Source organism: Phaenicophaeus curvirostris, chromosome 21 (assembly GCF_032191515.1).
Source record: "Phaenicophaeus curvirostris isolate KB17595 chromosome 21, BPBGC_Pcur_1.0, whole genome shotgun sequence".
Classification (NCBI taxonomy): domain Eukaryota; kingdom Metazoa; phylum Chordata; class Aves; order Cuculiformes; family Cuculidae; genus Phaenicophaeus; species Phaenicophaeus curvirostris.
The window spans coordinates 1,751,071-1,776,182 of NC_091412.1; the positions used below are offsets into that span (position 1 = coordinate 1,751,071).

Consider the following 25,112-nt stretch of genomic DNA (forward strand, 5'->3'; position numbering starts at 1 on the left):
CCCTGGGACTGCATCCCAGTGTTTGAGTAACTCGACTGTCTTAAGACCTTCTCAGTATTTTAATATGCTGTCTGTAGGTAAACAAGTAACTAGCTTTGTTTTGTTTGAAAGTAAGGGAGTTCAGTTGCCCTAGAAATAACTGCAGAGTGTCTTTGCAGGGTTTAAAACCTCAGACCGCGCAAGCCATTGGGTGCAGGGCGTGGAGAGGGGCTGCTCGCCAAGCTGAGAAGATGGTGGGTTGGTTCTGAAGAACCCTCTGGTAAGGAGGGTGGTACTGGTACTGACCTGGTACTGCTTATCAGAGTTCCTCAGAACCCACCCAGTGTCTGCCCGGCTGTGGCGTAGAGATGCTCTGGTCCCACAGGGAAGTTTGTGAACAAGGTTCAGTGAGAGACCCCAGTGATGCAAGAAATTCTGCAACAGCATCTGTGAGCAAGTTCTTTGTGACCCAGAGAATTCCACTGAAATGCTTTCCTGAAGTGAACAGGGACACAGGCTGATGTGTCTTGGTGCCTGTCGCAGTACCAGAAATGATTTGGTTTTTTTTCAACAGCCCATGACTGGTTCAGTGCTATGGAAAGTGAAGACCCTGCAGCTCATTGCTAGAAATCAGAACTTATGTTTTGAACTGCTGTTTTGCACGTGAACTCCCTAGTGATTTTTCCTGTACTAAAGAAGGTATTTTGCAGGGGGGACTGGTGAATTGAGCTGTACGTCTTGTTTCACATAACTGAATTGTGAAATTAAATCAATTAATTTGAGAGCTGGGGTTGTTTAGCTTGGAGGAGAGGGGGCTGAGGGGAGACCTTATTGCTCTCTACAACTTCCTGAAGGGAGGTTGTGGAGAGGAGGGAGCTGGGCTCTTCTCCCAAGTGACAGGGGACAGGACAAGTGACAGAGGGAATGGCCTCAGGCTCTGCCAGGGGAGGTTCAGGCTTGAAATAAGGAAAAAATTCTTCACTGGAAGGGTCATTAGGCAATGGAAAGGTCTGCCCAGGGAGGGGGTTGACTCGCCTTCCCTGGAGGTGTTTAAGGTGCGGGTGGACGAGGTGCTGAGGGACATGGTTTAGACATTGGTGGAAATGGTTGGACTTGATGATCCGGTGGGTCTCTTCCAACCTGGTGATTCTATGATTCTATGATGATTCAATTCTTCTACCCAATTATCAATGATTGCAGACTCTGGTGTGTGTTCTCTTGGAGCTTGGGTATCTTATGCTTAAGATAAGGAGGCACAGGCACTGATGGGTGTAACTAGTGCTCTTGCACAGGAGATTCACAAAAAGGATGAAGAAGGTTGAGGGGAGAAGCAGCAGTGTTTAAGATAAAGAACTGAACCTTAGCAACTCATGTTATAGTGGCCACAACACCTAATATCACAGAATGGAATCATGGAATGGTTTGGATTGGAAGGGACCTCAAAGCCCATCCAGTTCCACCGCCTGGAGTCACCACACTGCTTCTTCCTCCCTGGGTGTGAGATTTTACCTCCTCCTGCCTTGGACTCTGCTGTAAGTAAAAGTAGTTATTCTGGCTCCTTCTGTTAAGCCGAGTGTCTTAACTAGTTGAATACTGTGAATTCCTGAACCTTGAATCCTGGGCTCAGTTTTGGGCCCCTCAATCCAAGAAGGACATTGAGGGGCTGGAGTGTGTTTGGAGAAGGGAATGGAGCTGTGGAAGGGTCTGGAGCCCAGGAGTTCTGGGAGCAGCTCAGGGGCCTGGGGCTGTTTAGGCTGGAGAAGGAGAAGGCTGAGGGGAGACCTCATTGCTTTCTGCAGCTTCTGGAAAAGGAGGTTGTGGTGAGGTGGATGCTGAGCTCTTCTCCCAAGTAACAAGTGATGGGACAAGAGGAAATGGTCTCAAGTTGCACCAGGGGAGGTTTAGATTGAATATTAGGAAAATGTCTTTACTGCCACAGTGGTGAAGCCCTGACATGGGCTGCCCAGGGCAGTGGTGGAGTCTCCATCCCTGGAGGGGTTAAAAAAACATGTGGTTGTGGCACTTCTGGATGTGGTTTAGCAGGCACGTGGCGTTGGGCTTGATGGTCGGACTAGATGAGCTGACAGGTCTTTTCTGATCTTAGCGATTCCATGTTTCTATGATTCCGTGATTCTATGATTTTCAGACTTTTAGGTATTGGACATAAAAAAAAAAAGTTGTTTGGGATAATTTTTAATGGAAAAGGAAGAGGGAGGAGGGGTTTGGAGTTGCTGACAGCACCTTCACAGTGACAACAAGGGCTGCTCGGCCACCCCTGGGTCAGGGGAGCTCTGGGCTTGGGGGGTCTCGTGTTTTGGGGTCTCTTGGCTTGATGGGGGCTCTGGGCTGGGGGTGGCTACGGTCTCAGGGAATCCCAGGCTTGGAGTAGAGGGTGAGCTTTGGGGTTCTTGGCTCAGAGGGGCTCCGGGATTGGGGGGCTCCGAACTTGAGGGGATCACAGGTCTTGGGGGGGTCCAGGCTCAGGGGGGGCTGGGGTTGAGGGGTCTGAGGTGACGGTGGCTCTGGACTCAGGGGTCTTGGGGTCCTGGGACAAGGGTCTCAACAATTTCATGATTCTATGATTTCACCTTGCACAGATTTAGGTATCGGACACCAAAACAGAAGTTGTCCAGGATGGATTTCAATGGAAAAAGGGGTGGAGGGAAGAGAAGATTGAAAATGTCTGGGCTTGGAGTCCTGGGGACTCCGGTCTCTGGGCTTGGGGGGGTCCTGGGTTCTCAATGATTCCATGATTTCACCTTGCACAGTTTTAGGTATCGGACGCCAAACCAGAAGACGTTCTGGATAGTTTTTAACAGGAAAAGGTGTGGAAGGAAGAGGGATTTGGGAATGCCTGGATGTGGGATCCCGGGGGCTCTGGTCTAGGGGTTCTCTGCTTGGGAGGTCCCAGGTCTGGGGTCTCAATGGTTCTATGATTCTATGATTTCACCTTGCACATTTTTAGGTACTAGGCACCAAAACTGAAGATGTTGGGGTAGTTTTTAATGGAAAAAGGGGTGGAAGGAAGAGGGGCTTGGGAATGCCTGGACTTGGGGTCCTGGGGGCCCTGGTCTTGGGGGTCCGCGCTTTTGGGGGTCTGGGACCAGGGATCTTGATGATCTCATGATTTCACCTTCCATATTTTTAGGTATTGGACACCAAAAGAGATGTTTGCGATAGCTTTTAATGGAAAAAGAGAGCTTCAGGGGCTCTGGGATCGGGGGTCTCTGGGCTTGGGGGGCCCCAAGTTCTCAATGATTCCAGGATTCTCTGATTTCACCTCGCACAGTTTTAGATATCAGACACCAAAACAGAAGATGTCAGGGTACTTTTTAATGGAAGAAGAAGGAAGGAAGGCTGAGAGAGCTGGGGGTGTTTAGCCTGGAGAAGAGGAGGCTGAGGGGAGACCTCATTGCTCTCTGCAACTCCCTGAAAGGAGGTTGTGGAGAGGAGGGAGCTGGGCTCTTCTCCCAAGGGACAGGGGACAGGACGAGAGGGAATGGCCTCAAGCTCCACCAGGGGAGGTTCTGGCTGAACATTAGGAAAAAAATCTTTCCCAGAAAGGGTCACTGGGCACTGGCAGAGGCTGCCCAGGGAGGGGGTTGAGTCCCCCTCCCTGGAGGGGTTTAAGGGACGGGTGGACGAGGCGCTGAGGGACATGGGGTAGTGATTGATGGGAATGGTTGGACTCGATGATCCGGTGGATTCTATGGTTCTATGAAGAGGGGGTCGGAGCGGGGGGTTGGTTCGCGCGTTGCGCCCCCGCAGCAATTCTGACCCTGCGCGGCCGCCGTCGGCGCGCGGGGGGGGGCGGGGCCGCGCGCTCCCGGAAGCGGCGGGCGCGGTGTCCGGGCGGCGGCGTCTCCTCCGCGCCGGGGCCATGGTGCGGGGCCTGTGACCCGCCGGGCCGCCCTCGCCCGGTAAGGGCTGCGGGGGCGCCTCCCTCCCCCTCCTCCCCCAGTCCCCCCCTTCCTCACCCCCCCCTTCCTCACCCCCCCCTTCCTCACCTCCCCCTTCCTCACCCCCCCCTTCCTCACCCCCCCCTTCCTCGCCCCCCCTCCTCACCCCCCCCTTCCTCACCCCCCCCTTCCTCACCCCCCCCCTTCCTCACCCCCCCCTTCCTCAGCCTCCCCTTCCTCATCCCCCCCACCTCCTCACCCCCCTTCCCTCCTCCTCTTCCTCAACCACCCATCTCCCCCTCTTCCTCCCCCGTCCCGGGGGTCGCGGGCTGCGTGGGGAGCGGGTGCCCTTCCTCCTCCTCCTCTTCCTCTCGCTTCTCCTCCCGGGGGTTGAGGGGGGCTGGGGGGATCCGGGTCGCAGCGCTGGCGCCCTCTCTGGGTCTTCAGGCGGGGATCGTTGGGTTCTGTGCCATCTTTGCGCCGTTATTCACTTAAAATTGGCTTTTAAGGTTTTTAGAGTAAACTCCGCGTGTCTGGCATTGCACTGGGAAAAAATAGTGGGAAAGAGTGATTCTACTAGCCTTAAAAATATTTCCATTTCAAAACAGCAATTCTTTTGCTGTGTCTTTGCTCATCTCTCCACCCCCGGATTTATTACTCTTACTTTTTTGCATGTAACTTGTGATGTTAACAATGCAAATTGCGGTGCATCATGCCTGGAAGGTGTGGAATGTGAGCTTGGAACCACGTGTTGTAGCCATGGAGAGGGGCACAGGGAGAGAAGGGAAGAACCCAAGACAGCACAGCCTCTCATTTTCCTCTTTCCCTTTATTTGCTTTTTGAGGGCTTCTCTTCCTGGGGAAACCTATTTGCATGGTCGGTTATAGCGATGTAATGACAAACCTCGCGTATAGGTATGGATTCATCATAGAATCCTAGAATGGTTTGGGTTGGAAGGGACCTCAAAGCCCATCCAGTCCCACCCATGTCGTAGGCAGGGACACCTCCCACTGGATCAGGGGCTCCAAGCCCCATCCAACCTGGCCTTGAACCCCTCCAGGGATGGAGCAGCCACCACTGCTCTGGGCAACCTGGGCCAGGGCCTCCCCACCCTCACAGCAAAACATTTCTCCGTAAAAACCTCGCCTCAGTCTCCCTCCCTTGCAGCTCAAAATCATTTCCCCCTCATTCTGTCCCTGCCCTCCCTGATCCAGAGCCCCTCCCCAGCTTTCCTGGAGCCCCTTTCAGCACTGGAAGCTGCTCTAAGATCTCCCTGCAGCCTTGTCTTCTCCAGGCTGCGCAATCCTAACTCTGTAATCCTACGGGAGGTTCTCCAGCCCTTGGATCATCTCCATGGCCTCCTCTGGACTTGCTCCAACAGCTCCATGTCCTACCTGTGTTCAGGATTCATGGATTATTGTCCATCCTCACCCAGCTCCTGAGGAGTTTTACAGTTGGGAGCCCGTGCCGAGGTGGCAGTCTGTCGTGGCTGGGCCTGTCTGTTGTGGTAACTGTTAATGTGTTTTTATAGGCAGTTAAGTTCTAGGAAATAAAAACTGAGCCTTCTGCTTCCTGGCTGAATGTACAGGATGATTCTAGGCTCATGTAGGGAGCTACTGCCACTTTATCTCCCTGCTCCCAGGAGGTGTCTGCGGAGCGGGGAACAACTGTGGGCAGACTGAGTAGAGATAATATTGATCTGCGCCCGCAAGAGCAAATGCTCTTTGACCCGAGATGTAGCCCTGTCAAAGAGAATTAAGACCTCGGGTAGCTTTGTTACCCTTGCGATTCGAGGAGTGGCTTGGGGCCATGCAGTGGGATTCTTCTTGCCCACTTAAAAGATAAGAACTTGAAATACTGCCTGATAATACAACATAGTGTGCTCTGTCAGCAGAGAGGAGCGTCTGAGGGCACAGGGAAACAGACGGCGGTGTCCTTAGTGCGAGACGGATGTATCTGGAGAGAGACGGGCAATGGCACGTCTGTGGTCTTTTCCAACCTAGTGATTCTGTGGCCCCTGGATGGACAGCGTGCCAGTATTTTTAACTTTAACTTTGCTCGCTCGATTTTTTCCTCCATAAATTTAGCTGTTTGTTTGTTGAAAATTCTGACACCTGCAGCAAAGAGTTTTGCAGGTTTACTCTGTTACACAGAGAAATACCACATCTGGTTTCTTTTGAAGCCTATGACTTGCAATTTCATTTGATGCCCTCAAGGTTCAGGGGAAAAAGAGCAGACTGGTGGGGCCACTTCCATTTAGCTCTGGTTTACGTTGTCTATAGAAATCTTAAAATTATTTTGTTGTCTGCAGGCTGCTTTTTCTTCTGTTTCCCACTTACTCCGCAATTCATCTAGGAGAAACACTCCTGCTGAGCCCTAGCTCCACACGCTGTTTTGCAGGCAGTGCCCAGGTGTCTTTGCCCAGACATCAGGAGGATCTAAGACTGCTGCAAATCTTCCTTAGATCTCCCTTCTCCCTGGCACTGTTAACTATTATCAGCTACATTTTTTTTTCATGGAATAGCATAGGGTTTTTTTGGAATGAAGCTGTTTTATCAAAAGAGCCCCAAACTGAGTATTAATGACACTCGGTGTCAGAGTTTTCTTGCTTTTCCCTGATCTCCCATTGCCAAAGTAGTGTCTGTGCTGGGAGTTTCATTTCTGCGGGAGGAGCGTTCTGACTTGTGGATAAAGCCAGTTCCCAGGACTCGGCACTCTCACGTTGTGTTTTGGAGGAAAACTTGGCATATGTGTTGGATTTTGTTAACTATCTGTCTGGAAAACAGGCCGTGCTTCCCATGTGAGCTTGAACGATGCAAATCCAAGTCCTGTTTCTTTTGAGCGCTGGGGGAGAAGCACATGGACATGGTCATGTTATTGCCACATCCGTGATGTTCCAGTTGCTGCCCAAGCTCCTCCATGCAACTGATTTTGCTGCCATTTGTGTCTCCCCTTCACTCGTGGCCACTGGCTGCTTCCCTGCTTCCCTCTCGCAGCTGATGTTTCCTCTTTCTGCACCCAGAACTCTTCTTTTGCCATTTTCTCTGAAGCTGCCATTTCCTCAGCCTGTCAGTCACTCTCTGCTTGTGATTCAAGCTGTGTATCTGCGGCTGCTGCTTCCAGCGCTCACTGCAAACAGCCCAAAGAGCCTTTAACCGGCAGTTTTCTGTACTTACAGTGCTGAATCCTGTACCACATTCCTTAACGGAGTCAACGATTCACCTTCCTACACCGGGCACTGAACCAGGTTCTGGTTGATAAACTGTTACTGAGGTGTTTCTGGAGCAAAACCTGTGCTTGTCTGGCCGTTATCAGTACAGAATACGCAGAATTTTATTTCTCATGGAATTTCAGCCGATCCTGTAAAACTGAATCATTTTCCTTTTCCTCTCCCAAGTTCTCATGCTGATCAGCAGTAGCCAAAATAGCATTTTTTAACGCAACTTCCAAGCCCTTCAGTCTAATAGGGTGTGTTTTACTGTAGCCCACGTGAGCCAGACTGGGGTAAGTCATGTCATGAGTCGGATCTTTGACTGGTAAAAGTTGGGAAGTGTTAAAAATGCTCCCACCAGAACTCTTGTCTGTGCGTGCTGTGTGCTTAAATTGCGTTTTTATCTTTTAACAAAAGTCAGAATTTGGCGTTTGCGGAACCAGTGAAAGCTTTCCTCACATCTTTTGTATTTTCTGGCTTATAATAAATTTCTTTTTCATAGAATCATGGGATGGTTTGGGCTGGAAGGGACCTCAAAACCCATCCAGTCCCACCCCTGCCATGGGCAGGGACCCCTCCCACTGGATCAGGGGCTCCAAGGGGGGCGCCAAGCCCCATCCAACCTGGCCTTGAACCCCTCCAGGGATGGGGCAGCCACCGCTTCTCTGGTTCTTCAACTTTTTAAAGCTCTCAGCATTTCAAATAAGTATTTGCAACTTGTTTGCATTTCTTTTCTGCATGAATTTCACTCTAAGTGATAGATCAAACCCAGCTTTGCTGTCCCTGGAGCATCAGCTGGCACCGTTCAGGTGCTTGTGTTAAATCCACCCGGACAGTTTGTACTACAGCACATGTTTGTTGGGAAGGGCTGGAAACTTCACGTACACAGATTGAGTAACGTCTGATCCACACGTTTTCCTTCTTAACTTGTCTACTTTTTATTGTAAGCTTTCCATCCTTAACAAGAGTTATAGTCCGGAGCTTGGGTGTTTAAGGATCAAAATGATATTGAATTTCAAAATTTGCTGTAACTGACCAAATTACTTCCCTTCCTTGGCTTTGTTTTATGCGTAGAACTGAAATATTTGTTGTTTATGTAGCTCTTGGGGATGCTGAAATGCTTAATTATGCTTTGAAAAGTGGTTTTGAGAGGTGAACAGAAATATTTCATGCAAGTATGAAGCATTTTGCTTCATTCTGTTCTTTCCAGTCCCTGGGCTCTCAGGCTTTTGTTAATAATCTGCTTCCTGACTGGCTCCATGATTAGAATAGCAGGAGAAAATGCCTTCTTTTCAACAGGTGATGCTCTCGCTCCGGTCAGTGCTGTGCCATCTCCTGTCTGTGCTCTCCGCCTGTGCAAAGGCCCAGGCCGTTTTCCTTGTACACTTTCTGCTTACAGACTCTAGGAAAATGGTTTTTTGGGTTTTTTTTGGTTTGGGTTTTTTTTCCTTTTTAGTCAGTAAGTGCATTTAAAGGATAAAATAGCTCAGAAAACTGTAATGAGCCATTGACTGCTTGGAGATGATTCACAGTTATCTCCCGCTTGGGTGCCTTCTCCCTGCACAGCCTGCAGGGAGTAGGGAGTTCTGGCTGCTGGTCATAGAATCACAGAACGGTGACCTCAAAGCCCATCCAGTCCCACCCCTGCCATGGGCAGGGACACCTCCCACTGGATCAGGGGCTCCAAGCCCCATCCAACCTGGCCTTGAACCCCTCCAGGGATGGGGCAGCCACCACTGCTCTGGGCAACCTGGGCCAGGGCCTCCCCACCCTCACAGGAAAAGATTTCTCCTTAAGGTCTCATCTCAGTCTCCCCTCTTGCAGCTTCAAACCATTCCCCCTTGACTTATCCCTGCAATCCCTGATCAGGAGTCCCTCCCCATCCCCCTTTCAGTACTGGAAGATACTGGTCTAGCCCTTGTGTGTTCTCACAGTGGCTTGAAGGATCCTAGGGGATGTTTTCATCAACTTTCTTCCTCCCTGAGTCCCTATTGCTTCTCTTCCCCTACTTGGTGCAGAAGACCGATGGCACTCACTTTGAGTCTGTTTCCTTTGAATTATTTGTTAAGCCTGAAGGGCAGGAGAAGCTGAAACAAGTCAGCTGGATGGAAAGGTGCTGTGCTCAGGAGGATTCCCCTCCCTTCGTTCCCCTTCCCGTCAGCTCTGCCGGCCCTTCTGGTGCTGACAGAGGTTTTCCACTCCACAGTTTCATCTTTCAGGGCCTTTTATCTTCCTGAAGGAGCTGCAGATCCTGGCACTTTCTTTTTTCCCATAGATATCATAAAGTAAGGCTTCCTATAAAATGAGTTGGAAGCCCCTCTTTTTTGTTTTATAATAAAAATATTGTGAAATTCCAACAGTGATGGGAAGAATAGAATCTGTTGATTAGCCTTCTCTTATTGCTTGGAAGAAACTGCCTGGAAAAGCTTTTGCTAGCTTATGTAGTGGAAACTAATAGATCAGTTCAAGGCATAAAAGAGTGAGTTTAGAAACGTGTATTTAATTTTTCTCCTGTTCTATCTTCCCCCTTCTTTCCTTTAAGGGAAAGAATAATTGCTGCTGCCCTGGGAACCAGCAGAGGCTTTATTTTCGGTTCTGAGATCAGCTGAGGTTACTCTCGCTGGTCCTGTTTGACAGGCTGGTGGTATTAGGTTAGAGATACAGGCATTCGTATTGATTCTTCTTCGTGAAGCTTGGACAGTCTGTTTGGAATGGTTTGAACTTTAGCAGACAATTTCACAGTTAACACAACTGCAATCTATTCTGCTTTATTATTGTAGCGTTTTAGGTGTTAGAATTTGAGTTGGGTTTGAAGAGAAGAAAACCAAATAAAAGATATTTTTGGTACCTGCTACTGTTTATTGTTCTTAAATGAGAGGCACTTCAGTTTGAGATCACCACCGTTTCTTTGTTTGCCTGTTATTTATGGATGGTTTGCTAGGAAAATCATAGCTTGGTTGATTTGTGTTTATGAATGTTTTTCTGGCACACAACATTATCTTCCTTTAAAGTGGTTAACCCTGGTGTGACCTATTTCGTAACCCCTGTGGTGGTACTGGTAATGGGGCAGCTTGGAAAACATGGTTTAGACACACACTGAACCACGCAATTAAGATTAAACGATTAAATTGTTGTGTACAATAAGAGGTTCAGGCTTAGGAAGGGCGAGGTGTTAATGGAGCATTTTTGGGTGAGGTAGTGCTGCCCTGCTGCCCGTTCTTCCACTCAGTTTTCTTCATGAAGAAAATGATGGTTTCATTCAAATGGTGGTTGTTTTTCATGGTGAGGCTCTGGAGTTTTAGGAGGAGGAACCTAGGATTGTTTAAGCTGGAGAAGAGGACCCTGAGGGGAGACCTCATTGCTCTCTGCAGCTTCTGGAAAGGAGGTTGTGGTGAGGTGAGTGCTGGGCTCTTCTCCCAAGTGGCAAGTGATGGGACGAGAGGAAATAACCTCAGTTGTGCCAGGGGAGGTTTAAATTGGATAGTAGGAAAAACATCTTCACTGCCAGAATGGTGAAGCCCTGGCTGAGGCTGCCCAGGGCAGTGGTGGAGTCTCCATCCCTGGAGGGGTTCAAAAACCATGTGGTCGTGGCACTTGGGGACGTGGTTTAGCAGGCTCGGGTGGGGTTGGGCTGGTGGATGGACTGGATGAGCTCAGACATCTTTTCCAGCCTTAATGATTCTATGGTTATTTACCCCCTGCTGAATATTTTTCTCCTCTAGACTGTGTCTGCCTTGCGTGCACAACAAGAAGGGTTAATATTTGTTAGGAAATTGTGATTTTAAGCTTTCTGGTGGTAGTTGACATTATGGCAAAATAAATGTAAAAATTGCCAGAAGTTTACTTTGATCTCCTTAAGATTCAAGTTTTGTTTTGTTTTGTTTTTCCTTTTCAAAACTGCAATTACACTTTTAATACCTGCTTTAGTACAACATGCATTTTTAAAATTGTTAGGAATTCAGTTCCTGAAATGGGGAATTTAATACTTCTACTATGACTCATTTAATTGAATTTTTGATCGTTGCAATAGACTTCAAGTTTTTCCTTATTTGTATTTTATTCTTGAAAAATCCATAGGTCTCTTTCAGAAGTTCTTTTCTGTAGTCTTTAGTATATAAATAATGAGGAATTTCAAGTATTGCTTCTTTTGGGCTGCTTCTTGAGGTGTTGTGGCAGGAGACTCCCATAAACTGTAGAGTAAGTGGCTTTCCTCACTTCATAGATGCTGCCCAGCTCTGTGTTTGCTTGGGGCTCACACACATTATCTGTTGTGTGTTTCTCTCCTTTATAATTTTTAACTGCACGGCAGAAGAGGCTGAGGGGAGACCTCATTGCTCTCTACAACTACCTGAAAGGAGGTTGTGGAGAGGAGGGAGCTGGGCTCTTCTCCCAAGGGACAGGGGACAGGACGAGAGGGAATGGCCTCAAGCTCCACCAGGGGAGGTTTAGGCTGAACATTAGGAAAAAAATTTTCACGGAAAGGGTGATTGGTCCGTGTCCGAGGCTGCCCAGGGAGGGGGTTGAGTCCCCTTCCCTGGAGGGGTTTAAGCGATGGGTGGACGAGGTGCCGAGGGACATGGTTTAGTGACTGATGGGGATGGTTGGACTCGATGATCTGGTGGGTCTTTTCCACCCTGGTGATTCTATGAAATCCTGGGGGTTGTAGGGCCTGATCTGAGAGCACCATTATCCCAAGCATTTCCCGATGATTTCTGTCAGCTGTGACTCTGCCTGAGTGCGGCGTTTTGTCTTGCTGTGCATCTCAGGACCCAGCAATCCCTTTGGAGTTGGTGGCCCATGTTCCAGGCTGGCAGTTCGCATTCTTCCCGTTGCGCTTGAGCTACTGGTTAGGCTGACTGACGATTTTTATTGCACAAGTCTTAAAAGGCTTGGCCGGAGCGGAGAGGGGCAGGCAGCAGTTATTAGAGCCGCTCTCTTAATTATTTATTTAGCTAAAAAGTGCAATCTGATCTTGTTTTCCTGACCTGCCAGGAGGGAATAGTGTTTGGTTTCTTTTTTTTAACTGTGAAGAAGAAATTAAAGTTTAGATATTATTATGTTATTCATTGACACAGAGGAAGCTCTTGGTTACAAGCAGAGCTGGCAGAAGAACATCATTTGTGTTCTGGTTCTGACAGGTCCGAACAGAAAGGAGGAGTTTCAATGTTTGTTAAAATCTTATTATTGTCAATGACTCTTAAAATCTCAAGCATATATATGTTTTCATTTACATGCACCAATCTTTTTCTGTTAATTCTTTGATAATTATCATTAGTTAGCACTTTATTTCATAACAATCAGTTCTTCAGGCAGCAGCTTGGAAACCTCCTTCTTTGTTCTGGTTTGCACTAACAGACTGCTATTCCCTTGTCAGCTCTAGTAGTGAAATACACAGTTGTTCCCTTTTCTCTCACAAATGCTCCAAAGGCACATTACGCTTCGGAAATGGCAGCTTAGAGCATTTTCTAATTGCTTTCAAAACCATTGAGTTATGGGAGCATATTAAGCAACCAGCACTTAAAAGCTGGTGATCTCTTATATAAAAATATTAGCCAAAATATTTTTATATGCGTGCTTTTCAGCACATCCAGTTTTATGGGTGATTTTAGCCCCTGTGGTAAAGAAGAATGCTAGGGGAGCTGTTGGAAGCCCCTTTAAAAGTAAAAGGAATGGTGGTGCAGTATGTACTAGGGTGACACTCAGCTTTGATTAAATGCTGTAATAAAGCCTGCGTTTGTGTTATTTTCAAAAGGAAATTCAGAAGGGAACACTGAGTACAACTCTGCTTTTGGTTTATCTTCTGATCTTTTTCCATCTTGACATGTGGCTCCAGTGTTTCTAGACGGAAGGTTCTTCGGGCTTTTTAACCAGGGCTCATTTGAGGTATTTGCTGTCAGGGACAACAGGAGACAGAACATGCAGAAGTGGAAATCGTACCCAGCGTGATCTCTACCAACACCAACTCTCCCACTCCCTCTTGTTCCCTCCTTCCAACCCCTTCGCTGGCTGGTTTGGCCTCAGCACAGCTGGGCTTGGACCAGGATGGGAGTTCTGTAAGGTGCACGTCTGTCATCACCTCTTCTTTCTTCTCTCCATCCTTTCCCTGTGCCGTGCTTTTAGCTCTCCTTTTGTAAAGGAGTGTTTGCAGCACCCAAATGTTCTTGCTGATGAAAAGTTGCTGGCTTCCTTGGTCTTTGTGGAGTGGATGAATGTTGGTTGGTGGCACAAAATAGTAAAAGTAAAAAATGTGATCATGTGCTCTGAAGCGAGCCCTGTTTCAGCAGATTTCACCAAGGAGAGCCGATAATTGTGTGGGGAGGAGATGGGGAAGCATGCACAACTCGGTGTTATTGCCACAGGACCTTGAGTCTCTGCTCGGCGAGTCGTATTTTCCCCTCTCTGGAGTAGTTTTGCAGGTTTTGTCAGTATTTCTTCTGTTGAGAATAACGGAAGCGTTTCTGGCAGTGAAACCTGGAGTGTACACAAGTAAGTTGTCTTAATTTTGCATTGTGGGATCTAAAAAAAGGCTGGCTGAAAGCTTGTCCCTTTCCTTTCTCTTGCTGTCTTTTAAATAATTCGATCAGATCGTAGAATGGTTTGAGCTGGAAGGGACCTTAAAGATTATCCAGTTCCAATCCCCCTGCCAGGGCAGGGACACCTCCCACTGGATCAGGGGCTCCAAGCCCCATCCAACCTGGCCTTGAACCCCTCCAGGGATGGGGCAGCCACCACTGCTCTGGGCAACCTGGGCCAGGTCCCTCCACACCTTCATTGTGAAGAATTTCCTCCTAATGTCTAGTCTAAATCTGCCCCTCTCCAATTTACAGCCATTCCCCTGGTCCTATCACCATGTGCCTTTGTAAAGGTTGCTCTCTCCTGCTCTCGCTCTTTCTCAAGGCCTGTTCCTCTTCATCCTTAGACTTAACCACTCCTGAGCCCTGGCACTGGATGGTGAGTTAGAGCCAGTGGAATCACCCAGACCTGCAGGGAGCAGAGTCCCTGACTTAATGAAGTTATCGGAGCTGTGTGAATGCTCACGCATTAACCATTGCAGTGCTGAATTCTTTAAATACTAGTCTTGAAGCTTTTCCTATAAATTTTAGGGTTAAGCAACAATGCTAGGAACAGTTCCCGCTCTTCTAGTTTATTTGGGGTTAAAAGCCTTTTCCACCAGGATTGTAGGTGAGACAAAGGTGTTTGCTTGAAGTCCCTTCCTCGCAGAGCTGCTGCCAGGCTGCCCTTTAACACTGGACCCTTTGCTTTTCCTTGTATGTGAAGGTGGGGAAGCTGACACAGTAGACTTAACCTGGGTCTTTCTGCTCTACAAATGAAAAGAAAATTCAAAGGGAGAATCAAACAAAATGTTTTGAACAAAATGAATGGTTCAATACGTTCCCTCAGCATGTGTAAGGTCCTGTTTTTGTTTACAGACTCCAGCAAAAGTTCTCTTGATCCTGCAAGAATGAAAGAAAAGGCTCTTTCAGCCTTTGCCCTGATGTAGTTGTTGGGTGTTTGTGACCACAGGATTTTTGGTGCAGAAGTGTGAAATGATGTAGGCTGCTTTTCAAATCCCATTTTGAAGGTGTGGCCCTTTGGGGCCAGGGATCAGGAAAGGGGATCTTCAAGACTTCATACTCAGTTTTGAAAGTGTACGCACAGACATACAAAGCTTGATCTGTGTTGCCTAGGAGTGGGAGGATAGAAAAGAATTATAGAATGGTTTGGGTTGGACCTCAAAGCCCATCCAGTCCCACCCCCTGCCATGGGCAGGGGCACCTCCCACTGGATCAGGGGCTCCAAGCCCCATCCAACCTGGCCTTGAACCCCTCCAGGGATGGGGCAGCCACCACTGCTCTGGGCAACCTGGGCCAGGGCCTCCCCACCCTCATCATGAAGAATTTCTTCCTAATGTCAAGCCTAAATCTTCCCCCACTTCCAATTTAAAGCCATTCCCCCTCATCTGATCACTCCCTGCCTTTGTAAACAGTCCCTCCTCAGCTTTCTTGTAGCCCCTCCAGGTACTGGAAGGCCACTAGAAGGTCTCCCCACAGCCTTCTCTTCTCCAGGCTGAACCACCTCAACTCTCTCAGCCTGTTCTCATACGGGAGGTGCTCCAGCCCTTGGATCATCTTGGACCCTTTCCAACAGCTCCATATTCTTCTTATGCAGGGGATTCCAGAGCTGGACACAGGACCCCGGGTGGGGTCTCGTGAGAGCAGAATAGAGGGGCAGATGAATCCCCTCCCTTGCCCTGCTGGCCACGCTTCTTTTGATGCAGCCCAGGACACAGTTTGCCTTCTGGGCTTTGAGTGCACATTGCTGGCTCATGTTGAGCTTCTCATCAGCCAGCACCCCAAGTCCTTCTCTGCAGGGCAGCTCTGAGTCATGTTGTCTCCCAGCCTGTATTGAAACTGTGGATTGGCCCAATCCAGGTGTAGGACCTTGCACTTGGCCTTGTTGAACGTCATGAGTTTCACACTGGCCACTTCTTCAGCTTGTCCAGGTCCCTCTGGATGACATCCTGTCCTTCTGGCATGACAACTGCACCACTCAGCTTGGTGTCATCTGCAGACTTGCTGAGGGTGCACTCGGATCTCGCTGTCTATATCACTGATGAAAATATTAAACAGCACTGGTCCCAGTTGCCCATCAGTGATACTTAACTATGCTAGAAGCTGTAATTCTTAGAGTCTGATGGCAGTTTTAAGCACCGAGAAGGTGAATTCAAGCGTATTTTGATTTGTGCTTTATTTGAGGCAAACTGTGTTCAATGAACAGTACAGAATCATAATTGAATCTCATTTCATGGTGTATGATTCCACTTTTTGTTGTCAAACTTCTGTCTGATGCGACGTCCCAGCTCCTGCGCTGTAACACACACAGCCCAGTCACTCTGCTGAAATACCCTTTTTTTTTTTTTTAGGTGAACAATCAGAATAATGTTCAACATAAACCTGTTGGAGAACCTGAAGCTCTACATCAGCAGTCGCCCTCCGCTTGTGGTCTTTATGATCAGTGTGAGCGCTATGGCAATAGCTTTCCTGACGCTGGGCTATTTCTTCAAAATCAAGGAGATCAAGTCACCTGAAATGACGGAGGTAGGTTCAAAAAGCTCCTGAGCTAAGCACTGGGGATGCTAATTTGAGAAACGTGCCCGGGCTAATGAGTTATTTTTCATTCCCCCAAGAACCCTCTCGTGGGGGCGCACAGGCTCCTATGGGAGGTTGTCTTTGTTTCTAATTTCATAAGGAAAGAGATGATTGGGATGAATGTAGTCTTTTTTTCTAGGCAGTCTGGCATCGATCTTCCTTGCTATGGCTAGGAGCCTTTCTTTTTCTTTTTCTGTTACATTTTACATAGTATTACTGCTCTGTAACGAGGGAAACCTTGCTAGAAACCCCTTGCACCATGAGTTTGATGGGAACATCCATGGTTCGCATTTGAGGTGTTCAACTGCAGCCACTGCTTGACTCAGCACCATGAGTTTTGGGAACCATGAGTTTGATGGGAACATCCATGGTTCGCATTTGAGGTGTTCAACTGCAGCCACTGCCTGACTCAGCGCTGCTGCGCTGAGTCAGGCAGTGGCTGCAGTTGAACACCTCTAACATTTCTACGCAGCTGGCCCTGTTGAGATAGACCTGGTGGTATCTGGGCTTGCTTTGTGAGCCATGTAATTTGTTTAATGGCTCAAAACTGTGGGTGGGATGATACCTGTTGAGGTCTGCACTCCTAGAGCAGGGGCAGCCAACAGTTAGTTCGCTCACCTGGTTGAAATCTTCCCATTTGTTTTAAGGACTGGAATACTTTTCTCCTGAGGTTTAATGATTTGGACTTCTGTATATCCGAGAATGAAACCTTAAAGCATCTCATGAACGATACCACGACTCCGGAGAGCACCGTGACGAGCGGACAGGCGAGGTCTTCCACACAATCTCCACAAACACTCGAGGACTCTGGCCCGATAAACATCTCTGTTACAATCACGCTGACCCTGGACCCACTCCGACCGTTTGGTGGATATTCTCGCAATGTCACACACCTAAGCTCCACAATTTTTGGGCACCAAATTGGACTCTCAGGTACGGAAGAGTTGACCTTTATAAATGTGAATGATAGCTTTATAATCAAATAAAATCTCTCCAGCTTATTATTAGCAAGAGAAATCTTTTTGCTTAGAACGTATATGTGTTTCCAGATTTGTTGTGAGTATATTTGTGTGTGGAGCCCTTCGCTTCTCTGCTAGAAAAACCTTTTCCCTGCATTCAGAATGCAAAAGAACCTGCAAGTTTGCCAAGATTAGGCTTTGCAGTTTTAAATGATTAACCTAATTACAATGGAAGGGATTTTTTAAGTCAACAAAATTCCAAGCACCAGAAGTTTCTGCAGTGACTCGCTGCAATTCCATCTTGATACGTCTTCAGGTCCTTAACTCACATTTTAAAGTTAATAATATAACACTAGAGATCAGTAGCATGGTATCTGAAAAAATAGTTTATCTAAAATGCATACTTGAATAAGCTTTAGTATTGCAAATAGTAACAAATAAAATGGTTGCAATTCCTGTGGTGTGAAGAGACTGATCTGCACGGCGTGGCTGCCCTGACAGTAAGTTTTTACAAGATACTATAGAATATATATTATTGAATATATATAGTCGATAGTGGTAATAGAACCTCATTGAATTTGAGCTTGCAGCCAGGTTTGCATTTATAATAATGCCTGCAGGTGTCTTTAACCTCAGAGACCTGTGAAGAGACAGTTTGCCTTAGCTGTAAATCTGAATTACTGTGTTTTGTGGTGATGGTATGTTACTGCTTTAAGACCTATCAAAGGCAAGTCCTGTTTCCAACAGCCTGGGTTTATTTTCAGCATGAATATATCCACACAGAGTTAACATGCACTCTGTAATCTCCAGTGCAATATCTGCTGGCACGTTTTTGTCTCTACAAATATCTCCAATTTGAGAAGTAAGCGTCAGATAAAGCAAACGTGGAACAAAGTCTCTGGCAGGAGGGAGACTAAAGATCTGTGGGTTTACTTTATAATGAAATTCTCTGGACGTGCATGAATTCACTTATAAATAGTGAGGTTTTGATTTCTGAAAGGAATCCAGTGGCCCCACTTCTTCTGGACACAGGAGAGATCAGAAAGACCAACAGCTGGGTTTTTTTGTAGTTAATTTTGGTTTGGTTCTTTTTGCTCTCTTTGTTGATAGTAAAGATCTCGGATGACTTCAGAGGTGCAGATTCAGGGCTGTGGTTGCCGCCTTAGTCCTTTGCCTGTTATCCTTATCCTAGTGATTGTTGCTCAGATACTTTTGTGAAAACCAGCTTTTCTTCTCTCTCTCTCTCTCAAAGGCAGAGAATCCCATGAGGAGATAAATATTACATTCACCCTGCCGGCTGCCTGGAATTCGGATGACTGCGTTCTCCATGGCCACTGCGAGCAGGTGGTGTTCGCAACCTGCATGACCGTGACAGCAGCCAGCAATGTATTTCCCGTCACAGTGTAAGTGCATTTTAAACGCTCCTTCAGAGAGGTTACTGGGTGATTAATTCCTCTGCTGGCTCTCTGGGGTTGTTGCTTCCTGATGAGTGTTATTGTTGACTCTGGAGATTATGTACCTGCCTTCCCCATGGTCTTGAGACTTCTACTGTCTTTTAGCAACATAAGATTTTTGTGTGGGTGTAGGCACTGCCTGCCCTTTCAACACACTGCCTGTGACTTAAACCTCACTCGGAGCAAAAGAATCTGTGAATATTTGAGAACGATCTCCTATAATTTAGTTTCACTGCCTTGAGTGAGAGCTAAGGCTTGACACTAAGGTTCTTAGACTCTTCCCTGCTTGAGAGATCAGTGGAAGCCGAACGCTGCTTTGCTGCTGCACCCCAGCAGGTATAGACCTTTCATCAAAATAGCTTCCCTTTGTCTTCTCCAGAATCTCTGATGCTGTTCAGCATGGCCTCGAGAGCCACCAGATAGATACACGTGATTGTGTAAAGCCATATGAAAACCTTAAAGCTATGGCGTGTTGACTTTACGGGAACAACATGCAGTTAAATTCTAATCTTAGTATAGGAATCGTCTGGTTTTTATATGCTTTTTTTGGTTAAGCTTTGGTTTTGTTGGTGTTTCTGGAATGTCAAAAATAAACCCGTGTTTTATGCTGCTGTTGAGAAGCTGGGCTTGACTCAGTCCTAAGTTAGCCTTACTGAACATGGAGAATGGCTTTTGGGGTGCTAATTGTTTCTGTTTTTCTGCAGTCAGCCACCACATTGTGTTCCTGAAACATACAGCAACGCTACGCTTTGGTACAAGATCTTCACCACAGCCAGGGACTCTAATACAAAATACGCACAGGATTATAACCCGTTCTGGTGTTACAAAGGAGCGATCGGAAAAGTGTATCATGCTTTAAACCCCAAGCTAACTGTTATAGTTCCAGATGTAAGTGCCATGGCGGTTTTATATGTTATGTTGAATAAAATAATCATGTTCAGCGCTGTTTATTATGTAGTGCAGGGGTTGAGACAGAGGTGGACATGCTTTACCCCTGGTGGGCACGGTGGTTTTCACGTGATCTCCATGTGCCTTGGTAGCTTTTAATAATTCACATGTGTATTTTAAAAGCATTTGACAAAAGGCACTGCCAGCACGTGGGAAGAGACCTCTAGTGCAGATTTCTAACGTGAGGAACATTTTGGCTCTCCTTGTGCCACAATTAGGAATCCCTTTCATTACCGTGCCAGCTGTGTAAAGGGGAGAAGGTTGATTCTATGAAGTCATTTCTGTGCTGTTCTGATAATTACTGCTTTAATGTAAAATGCCTTGTCAGTAAATGGTTTTAATTCTCTGCGCAGGATGATCGCTCCCTAATAAACCTGCATCTCATGCACACCAGTTATTTCCTTTTTGTGATGGTGATTACAATGTTCTGCTATGCAGTCATTAAAGGCAGACCAAGCAAACTGCGGCAGAGCAATACAGAGTTCTGCTCTGAAAAGGTGAGTCTGTGTAATACAAAATATTGACTCTGATAAGAAAACAGCTTCCTTTTTTATGTAGTACAGACTGTTTTTTTCTTATCTCTGGAGGTGTAGCTTTAATTCCCTTTCAAGGAGACATGGGTGTTTCCTTGTGGACAGTGCAGACAGGTGCTAAAAAATTCACGTGTGCCTTTAGATCCTCAGAGTCAGATTTCTCTCCTGCAGAAGTGGATTATTGCAGTTCAGTCAGTGCTGTAAAGTAGCTCTTCTGCCTTAATTCTGATGTTACTTGCACCGTTTTCTGTGAAGCGTTGAATAGATAGCACTGAGTGGTTTTATCACAGGAGACCGAAAACTTTCACTAACATGTGATACATAATCCTAATGGTTGTTAATCACAATTAACAACCATATGTGGCTTCCCCATCCCTGGAGGGGTTCAAGGCCAGGTTGGATGGGGCTTGGAGCCCGTGATCCCGTGGGAGGTGTCCCTGCCCGTGGTAGAGATGGAACTGCATGGGTTTTAAGGTCTCTTCCAACCCGAACCATCCCACGGTTCTATGACTCTGTTGGTTAAATATGAATATATTTAATTATGAAGAAGGAAGTGAATATTTGTACCTTTTGATCTTAGTGATATTTTGTAAAAGCTCTTTTGGGTTTGTGCTTTTGTAGGTCATTTTGTTTTTTAAATTGATTATGCTAAATACAAAGCACTTTCAGGTTTTGATTTCCTTCCCAAGTTGGACTTTTCAAGGTTCTTTGAAAAGGCAAGGACAGATTTGCCAGCTGCGTGGAGATAAGTGATATCACCTTTACAGGATTAAGAATTTGACTTTTAATTAAATGTTTTATTTTCCTTTCGTTTAGGTTGCTTTGTCAGAAGCATGATCCATCCTCTCCTTTTACTGAGAATGACTGAGAACCGTGATCATTGCCTGCTGAACCCAGAATGGGTCTTAACACTCTGTGAATACATTATCTTGCAATGTTGGTTTATTCCAACCAAAGACATTTCAAGTGCCTGTAATTGATTTGTACATATTTATAAAGGTATATTCCGAATAGGTCAGATGATGCACTTGTTCCGCATTGTAGTGCGGCCGTAAACTTTCAGTCTTTACCTGTGGACATAGCCGAATGTTTGTGTAGATATGTTTAGTGATATGGCTACATAATAGTCAGAGCAAGATATTTTTGTCTAGCTGCATCTGGGCAGGTTACGATGCCTTTGCAAGTGTCTCAAACAAACCAACAGATCTTTGTTTTTTGCCCAATGATATGTACAGTGTGTTTGAAACAGTACGCACCTTTGATATAATACTGCATTTCCAAAGCCACCCATCTACTACATGAATTAAATGTGTATTTGTGTGGCCTAATACTTTTCCTCCGTTTGCTCCTTGCTTGCAAGAAAAGATATCAACATTTTAGACTTTTTTTGAAAACAAGAAATACACATATTCACATTTTAATAGTGCTGTATTTAGGACAAACTTGTGCTTTTATTCATAGTAAAAAAAAATGAAGAAGTGAAGTCCCATTTTAATATGTTTCTTACTGAAAAGCGCTAAGGTTGATTTTTGTTGTTTTTCCACTTGGCTTGCGAATTGGTCAGGAAAGCTTTCCACTCGGCCTCCTACCTGCAGCCCTCAGACTGGGATTGTGTCTCTCAGCTGCAGAGCAGCTTTCTGTAAGCTTTTTTTATTCTAGAAAGTGAAACTTAATAAACAGCTGTATTGGATGAAGGGTCTGTTGGGCTCTGCGCAGCCTGGGGCAAGTGCAAATAATGAAAGGAAATCCCATAGTCTGTGATAGAGCTTCACTTGGGGACTGTCCCTCCACCTGGGAATGGCAGCTGAAATGACACTTCGCAGCTGAAAATGACACTTCTATTAGCTTTGTCCCTTTCCCAGTTAATGCTGCCCACTCGGGGGACAGCGGCAAGGAGAGGACCAGGGCTGTTGTGATTAAAGTCAAAGAAACCACACAGTAAAACCCACACAGTTCTCTTGTGTCCGTTGTTAAATCAGAGGTTTTGTTCCATGCATTTCTCCTTTTCCCATTCTGGCTTTCACTGGTTCTGGCTCTTTACTGAGCAGTCTCCATTTGTTTTCAGGAGTCAGGATTTTCCTGCAGGCATTTCCACTACTGCTTTTAAAGTCTCACTGTTGCCTTAATGCACCTTTCATTGTTTTTAGCTTTTTTGTCAGGTAGGGTAACTATAGGTCTCCACACATATACATGTGCTTTTTTTTTCCTCCTCTTTTTCATTCTGAAAGAAGAAACTCAAATCCAAATCTCAGTTATACTAGTGTAAGACTCTTGGCTTATTACCTGTAGACACTTCAGAACGGTACCCCCCTGGTCTGTAGGCCTATATGGATGAGGCTTCAGTAAGTTCACGGGTCTTCAGAGCATTTGAAGCAAAATAGTCACACTTTTCTTCAGAACATGTTTCCTTTATAGAATTTCAGTTACTTAAGTGGTGTTAACTAACCTGCGTTTTTCTCTGGGAATGTTAAGGCAAAGTTTTAGAGACAGCCTAGTTTGGAGTCTAGGGATAAAATGAAGTTTCTGATGCTGCTATGGGCTCACTGCTTCGCTGAAGTGAATCGGTGGAGTCACAACAGGTAGACGGCTTCTCCTGAAAACTGTCCAAGCTGTTCCTAATTCACGCGTACCCAGCCTTCTCCGTTAATACCGTCTTCGAGAGTTGCCTGCGAGGGTGGCTGGATCTGGGGACCACGGGCAGGAGTAGGAAACAGACTGGCGTGGTGTTGCAGATTCCTAGAAAACATCCAACATGATGCGGCTGCTTTGAGAAAGCAAAGCGGAGTCCTTTCTGTTTTGGCAGATTAACAATTCGAACTCCAAATGTTCTGACTGGAATTTGGTCTGTTGGGGAAAACAGGTTTATTAATCTGGTTTTGCTCTTTGGTAATTAGAGGAGCCTACTTTGCAATATATCACCCCTTCATTGAAATAGTCCAAAATACTGAGGTTGCAACCCACTAATTCAAAAGGGAAGATGTTAGAGTTGTATCTTTTGGCCTTAGTTTATCCCTTGGCACCCCCGTGTTGCAGTGCAGAGGGGAGGATGTCATCGGGCTGAACTGCTGTAATCCTGAGGAATATCGGATTGTTCCTAGGCGCAGAGTATGAAAGTTAAAATGCAGCCAAACAGAAGAGTAAAAACTTTAATATTAAAGTTCAGATCATATTGATCTTTCCTTTTTTTTGTTTTCTTTTTCTTTTTAACTGACTTGAATCAGTTTTGATTCTATTTGTACGTGTTTTCTTGTTCTTAGAAAGCTGCCATTTCCTTTTGCGTTTTCCTTTGGCATTACATAGAAAATCTGAGCCTCGGTTTTCAACCCTCTGCAGGTGATCGTAGGGTTAAGATGGCTTTTTTTTTTGTTTGTTTTGTTGTGTTCTTACATTTCACTTGTCTTGTTGCATGATGGTTAATAGCTGATTTGGAAATGACATTTCTCTCCTAGATTAATTTTTGTGTTTGTAAGATGTGCATATTGCTTTGCAGAATAAAAAAGATGAAGTTTGTTCTGTGGTCTTTATTTCTGCTGCCCAGTTGCTGTGGAGGTTTCCTAAATTGCTGATGTTACATGGACCGTCAGAGATCAGTAATGGAATTCCGCACTAGACTGGAATTTCAAACCTTTTGCGTGCCTGTGGTGCAGTGAGCACCTTATTGTAGTTTTTTTTCTTCATATATGATGGTGTGGGGAATGTGGCTGATGCAGACATGCAGAATTCATGACCTAGACCCATCTGTTCCTCCTTGATGATCAAACCTTCCACTCTTTGTTGCTCCAGGTACTGTTTACCTGCCTCAGCTGAGCCCAGACCAGATGCCAAGTGTTTCTGAACACCTGGTCATGGTTGGAGGACATGGATAGGTGGTTGCTGAAACTAAGATAATGTGACTTGTTACATTCTAGCTCCAGTTACTAAGCAGCTGGAACAGCACCTGCGTGTTTTGCTTGAGAGAGAGTAGGAAAAACATACTTTGTTTTGCTCTTGGAAGCTTGTTAAAAGCTGGGCACTGTGTATTTACAAGGCGGCCAGCCTGTCTTGCTTCTCTGAAAAACAAGAGTTCACAGCAGCCAAATGGTGCCTATTCAAATCTGGTGGCGAGTGTGAGCATTGCTCAAAATCAAATCTGGGACATAGTTTTATAATTTTTACTGGAGTGAGTGAGAATTGGTAAAATCACCTTTTTCTAATAAAAGAGTTTTACAGATCCCCTGGATGTGGCTCTAGGAAACCTGGCGAGTTCTGAAATGCCTGCCCCAAATGAGCATTAACACTCTGTGTTAGCGTGGTCTCAACTTTGAGCGAGTCCACCAGTGTTGTTAGCAAAGCCGTCGTCCTTGGCCTCTGCTGGATTCTGTCCCTCAGCCAGCAAAGAGGAAGAGAAAGGCAGTCGGACACGTATTCACTTGTTTTCTGTTTAACAAACTCCCTTTCATAACTCAAGCAGACACTGAACAAAGCATTTGCCAATGAGCTTTATAGACGTGCAGCTTCCTTGAAAAAAAAACGTGTGTTTGCATAGGTCTCGCTGCATAGAGCCACGCTTAAGTAAACCTACAGGAGCATCTACAGTGAGCTCCCCTGCGGAAAAAGTACTTGGCAAATCAATATCGGATGGAATCGATTTTGTTCTAAAGTAAAGGTGAGCAACCTGCTGCCTGGAATATTTCCCAAGCCTCTTAACATAGGAAAAGCCTTGCTTTAATTTAGAACCATAGCCTTAAGTCCGGTTCTTTCCAGGCCTCTCCTGGCTCTTGATAGTACAAGCAGCTAAAACCTAGGTGTTCGTGGAATCCTGGAATAGTTTGGATTGGAAGGGACCTCAAAGCCCATCCAGTCCCACCCCTGCCATGGGCAGGGACACCTCCCACTGGATCAGGGGCTCCAAGCCCCATCCAACCTGGCCTTGAACCCCTCCAGGGATGGGGCAGTGGGGGAAAGGCAGTTATGTGGCTGCACCAGGACCTTTCCAGCTGC

General features: G+C 46.2%; 1 protein-coding gene across 2 annotated transcripts; it reads left to right on the forward strand.

Moving 5' to 3' along the window:
- The first annotated feature begins 3,878 nt into the window (after nt 1-3,878).
- Nucleotides 3,879-23,641, forward strand: TMEM248 (transmembrane protein 248). Of its 2 annotated transcripts, none has more exons than XM_069873994.1 (7): nt 3,879-3,899; nt 16,013-16,187; nt 16,886-17,171; nt 18,450-18,600; nt 19,356-19,539; nt 19,953-20,096; nt 20,949-23,641. In XM_069873994.1, exons 2-7 carry the CDS (start codon nt 16,029-16,031, stop codon nt 20,967-20,969), a joined length of 945 nt encoding a protein of 314 aa, XP_069730095.1. In that variant the 5' UTR covers nt 3,879-3,899; nt 16,013-16,028; the 3' UTR covers nt 20,970-23,641. The 2 variants fall into 2 exon arrangements, with proteins under 2 accessions (XP_069730095.1, XP_069730094.1); XM_069873993.1 differs by lacking the exon at nt 3,879-3,899 and adding an exon at nt 14,522-14,671.
- The last annotated feature ends 1,471 nt before the right edge of the window (nt 23,642-25,112 follow it).